Source organism: Oncorhynchus kisutch, linkage group LG2 (assembly GCF_002021735.2).
Source record: "Oncorhynchus kisutch isolate 150728-3 linkage group LG2, Okis_V2, whole genome shotgun sequence".
Classification (NCBI taxonomy): domain Eukaryota; kingdom Metazoa; phylum Chordata; class Actinopteri; order Salmoniformes; family Salmonidae; genus Oncorhynchus; species Oncorhynchus kisutch.
Window position 1 is genome coordinate 21,667,831 of NC_034175.2, and position 5,426 is coordinate 21,673,256.

The following is a 5,426-nucleotide window of genomic DNA, read 5'->3' on the forward strand; positions in this document are numbered from 1 at the left end:
TAAGTCCTCCTCAGCTTAATTCCCCTTTCAGCAAACAATAGGATAGGTCACTACACTTGCCACGACACTGCTATAGAACATATGACGCATTTTGTCTCATACATTAAAAGATCTAAGCTTCCTTTTCGTAGACACTGTGAGGATTCTCCTTCCAGTTCAGTTTGTTGTCCACTATTACACCCAAGTACTTATAAGAGTCAACAGGGCCAATCTCTTCACAATTAAATAGAAATTGGATTTAAAACATCTTTCTCCCAAAATCTATCACTAGCTCCTTGGCCTTTAGCACATTCAGGTCCAAGTAATTGGCCTCACACCATTTCACAAAGCACTTATAGACCTATAATGAGCATCGTCTCCCCCACATAACACAGTTTACTATAGCAGAGTAATCAGAGACTTTCCGTTCGTTGTTGTGTGTGAAGTCATTTGTGTAAAGGGTAAACAGAAAAGGTGACTGCTTCCGTGTTTGTACATATCCGATCTGATACTGCCTGGTTCAGTCTTACAAACTGTGGTCAATTGGTCAGGTATTTCACAATCCATTTGATTGTATGTGGATTTATGTGAATGTCCTTTAGCTTTTGGGCCAGTAGGTGGGGTTGTACGGTATTGAAAGCACTGGAGAAGTGGACCAACATTGTTCTCACCACACAGCCGGGCTTCTCCAGGTGCTCATATACTCTGTGGAGGAGACGAAGACGAGTATCTTCAACACCAGTTTTTGGGTGGTGTGCAAATCACAAAGGATCCAGATAGGCTGCCACCTCAACTCTTAATAAGGGTATTAAAAACCGCTCAGAGGTTTTCATGACTTGTGATGTCAAAGCCACTGGTCTAAAGTATTTCAGTGCATTCTCTTCTGCTTTCTTTGAGATGGGCACTATGCAGGATGTTTCCCATTTAGTATGAATATCTGATACTATTAGGGACAGGTTGGAAATATACTTCAGTATGAAAGCCTGTTAATTTGCACAAAACTTGGCTTTAACCCCATCAGGCCCTGCTGACTTACTGGGATTGATCCTCTTCAACTGCCTCACCACTTGTTCCTCCCAGATGCTTATGGGCTCAGTGCTTCCCAGATCAGAATCCAGCACTCCCCCCCCCCCCCCCCCCGCCCTATTTGCTGTTGCTCTGCTGAACAATCATACTGAACAATAAAAAATAAAAAAAACAGGTTCAACTCTGTGGCTCTGTCCCTTCCCTCATCACTCTGTTGTTGTCTCCTGGTGCCGCAGCCTGTTGTCTTCATCATACCATCCCAGACATCCTTCATGTTATTCGCTTGAGGCTTGCGTTTTAGCTTCAGTTTGTATTCGTCTTTGCCTTTTCCTTCTGTACTACTTTCAACTCATCCCTATTTCCAGTTTTGTCCCGACAAATTGGGGTGCAACTCAATATTGGGAAGGTGTTATTAATATTTTGTACATTCAGTCTGATGTAATTGCAATGCTGTTCAGTCAGTTATACAATATCCAGTTTTTAAAAAACACTTTTTAAGCAAGCAATGACAATTGATATTTTAAGAAATTCCTTTTTCCACCAATTTACAAGTTTCATAACTTGGGGGTATATTACAGTTCATATAACCACTCTGTTCTGGTTTTAAAGATGCGCCTGTTTTAGTGTCTTTAAGGGTTACTTATGGTTGTGCCCCTGGTACACATCAACATGGCCATCTCTGACAACCACTTTCAAATCAATTTCTATCCTCTTTCAAAAGAGTTCAACAATGAACATGGTGAAATGTCTGGACGCCCGTCAAGCTGTTGTAAAAAGTCAAATTATACTTTGTAATAGATTATGACCTTGAGGGACATTGCTACATGTCCTCCTGGGCTGCTCTTGAAGTTTGCCACAACGCTCTTGGATTGTTTTTTCTCCACTGACTTCTCCTAGAAGGTATTTCTAAATACTTTGTAAGCTTGCGAGTATAGTACTTCAGGTAGTACTGCTGTTATAGAAGTGTTGTATATCTATGTGGTTTCAGATGGTTGAGGTGTGGAAGGTGGCAACATCTTGACCACACTTGGGCATGAGAAGCAGAAGAAGGTAGACGTCAAGGTCACTTTAGTGTCATTTCCTAGAGCAACGGTCATCAGTGGGAGACACAGACTACCGAGGTATGTTACCAAATGCAGCCGAATATATTTTGTTAGAAACATTTCGTGAGCAGTTGCACTGCATTTACATTTCCCAGAAATGTCAACGACTGTATTGAACTGTTACTAATGAATGATTGCATCTAGACAAAGACATGCTGGGATTTGTTTTCTCTTTCTGACTCATATTTTTTATATTGGAGAAATCGCCAGTAACTGAATGAGACATTTTGTCCTCCAGATTCAATAGGATTTCCAGAGTCTAATTCTAATGATGTCATCCACTTATGCAGGTGCATCAGTCATGATAACGCTCAGAAAACACGTGTTCCTCTGCTATACACTACGAGGTAGGTCTACTTTATACCTCATTGATGATGACTGTTTGTGCCTGCTCATAATGGGAATTTATCATGCCTCAAGTTGAGAGGTAAACGTTTACAAAAATGATCATGATGTCCTTAGCCTTGGATGGGTGTACAATCTGCTAGATAAGACCTTGTATTATCTTCTGTTTCCAAGATAAATGTACATTGGATCTTTATATTCTCAATATCATCACGAAATTGCTGATACATTTGAGCCCCCAAATTAAATGTTTTCTGGACGTTGTTTTATTATTCTAGCATATACAACAGCATTCAGCTATCAAACAATACTCGTTAAATGTATGTCACTCTCTCGTTCCTTTTCACCCTCTCTCTTTCTGTCCAGTGGTGTGGTGTGTGTTGGTAGTGGCCGAGGAGTGGACCGTGACCATTCCTAATCAGATATCTGGCCTGAAGGGGTCTTGTATCCTCATCCCCTGTTCCTTCACACACCCCAGCACTTACATCCCCGCTAATGTCACCTGGTACCAGTACTCCAAGCTGCCTGGTAAATACCCAGTCGTCTTCAGCCGCACCAAACCAGCGGATATCATAGAGCACTACAGTGGTTGAACTGAACTGTTGGGAAGGGCCTCTGATGGAGACTGCTGCCTGATGACCAATGGAATGATATTAGAGCATAACGGAGAGGACATTTACCCCTGGGTGGATGAGGTCAGCAAGTCTGTCTTTGCATTCTTTCAGTGGAGGGTGACACTGGAGGTTACAGGTAATGAATTATGCAAAACCTGACCAAGGGCCCTTGAAAATGGATTGAGATGTTCTTTACTAACCAAACATTATAAAAACAAGAATCCAAAAGAAAATGTGTCTTAGTGTAGTTGTTTTGGTTACATGTTAGCAGACTACTGCGAGGAATGACCGATAACACAATGAGTGAACCCATTGTCAGTGTCTTAGACTTAGTGTCTCTTGTTACTCCCAGACACAGCACCAAGGCCACAGCTGTCGGTCAGTGAAGAGCAAAGGGAAGGGGGCAACATCACTGTTTCCTGTGCTGTCCTCCACACCTGCCCCTCCTCCCCTCCCTCCCTCTCTTTCGGGGACCAGAGGGGGGTGGTCCAGGGGTACCACACCGAGGAGATACAGGGTCGATGGCGCGTCCTCTCCACCATCTCGTTTGTGGCCCGAGCAGAGGATCATGAGAAAGTGGTGGCGTGTAACGTGACACATCCAGGAGGCCAGACAGCTGCAGGGGAGGTGGTGCTCGACGTGAGCTGTGAGTCTCAGCTAGAGTCGCTCTACACTCCTCTTACTGTTTGTTTCTGTTCACTGTGGATCTTATCATTCAAATTGTTGCATTACATCAACTAACAGAGGTCTTTGAGTGAGGTTCTAGATCTGCACAGCAGATGTTGCAATATCGCAGTAGGAGCTTTGCTTTTTAGGCTGGGAACATTCTGTGATACAACTTGGGAAAATTAGGAGCAATTCCCTCAACAATAACGAATGATGAACTCCATTTTAAGGCCCACTGTGATATTTCCAGCATTTCTCCTTTAACCCTCTTCTCTCTCAGATGCCCCCATGTCTGTGAGTGTCTCAGGGGGAAGCACTGTGGTCCAGGTTGGCACTAACCTGTCCCTGTCCTGCATCAGCGATGCCAACCCCCTTGCCAGCTCCTACCTGTGGCACTTGCTGAGAGATGGCCTGGTCATGCCACTGAACCACAGCACAGAGACCGCTGCAGTTACAGACTTGCACCCAGATGAGAATGCGTTCCACTGCACAGCTATCAACCCTCTGGGGAGGTCCAAGCCCTCCTCTATTTTTGTGGTCACTGCAGAATGTGAGTTTTAGATTGATCTGAGTTTTATTGAATGGATATGTGGATTTAGTCTCTTGAAATCAAATCTATTCCAATGGAAACATTTATTAAAAAGAGAAAATGTTATTCCACCACTACAAATGTCAGACCATGGAGGACTACTACAGCCAAAATATGGACTGTGAGATTTTGTTTAATGTGAATTAGGCCTAAATGTGAACTTTTATTGATAGCTAATGGAACTAACAGTAAACATATTTTGAATTCTCCAGACAAGCCATCTATATTAGCAAACTCCAGCTGCTCCTACCATGCTGGCCAAGTCATCTGCAGGTATCAGGCCCGGGCTCGACCAAGGGCCAAAGTGCTGTGGATGGTGGATGGAGGACCCCTGTTCCCTGGCTCTGACCCAACCACCTCCCCCCAGAACCACACGGTGATGGATATCTGGGCTGCAGAGGGCACCTATGAAAATGTGTCTGTCACCTGTCTGGTCAACAACACACATGGCCATGATAAGCTTCTCCTGAGTGTATTTGTGAAAGGTGTTATGAAAATGTCCTCAGTGGTATATGAGGGTCTCATTTTGTAAAGGTCATTATTATTTGAATATGTAGTATGAATTATGTTCAATTAAAGAAATGTGAGATTGTACACAGTTGTGACATTTATGCTTTCCACAATACTTTTTCTATTCTATTTTATTCAACATAAATTAACCATTTGAACATACCTGTATTCTCTTAAATGTTTTGTCTTCACCAGCACCACCCACTAATGTGTCCATCAGCCAGCTCCCAGCCCGGCCTCTGGAGGGAGAAAAGGTCACTCTGTCCTGTCTGGGTCACGGTCACCTCCCAATCAGTTCCTACAGGTGGTACCGTGTGTTCGGGGAGCAGTCAGTCCTGCTTAGAGAGGATTCTGGGAGTTTGAGTCTCTCTGTGACCAGAGACGTGGGGCAGTTCCGCTGTTCTGCTCTGAACGAGATGGGAGAGTGCAGTTCAGACACCACTCCTGTGAACGTTGAGTGTATGTGTCATTACGCCATAGACGTTTCTGTAACCATCTTATAAACCACGTTATATATGGACGTTTGCCACAGTCGTTTTGTCATTTTCTCTCTTTCCATTTATCTTCCTCTCTGTTAGACGCACCAGCTATACT

The 5,426-nt window shown here is 43.6% G+C and overlaps 1 protein-coding gene across 1 annotated transcript; it reads left to right on the top strand.

Moving 5' to 3' along the window:
- Positions 1-1,929: 1,929 nt before the first annotated feature.
- On the top strand, positions 1,930-5,426 carry LOC109909621 (sialic acid-binding Ig-like lectin 12). The gene is made up of 7 exons (XM_031790865.1): positions 1,930-2,126; positions 2,399-2,455; positions 2,820-3,203; positions 3,420-3,713; positions 4,014-4,283; positions 4,535-5,291; positions 5,411-5,426. The coding sequence occupies exons 3-6, from the start codon at positions 3,089-3,091 to the stop codon at positions 4,852-4,854; spliced, it is 999 nt and encodes a 332-aa protein (XP_031646725.1). The 5' UTR covers positions 1,930-2,126; positions 2,399-2,455; positions 2,820-3,088; the 3' UTR covers positions 4,855-5,291; positions 5,411-5,426.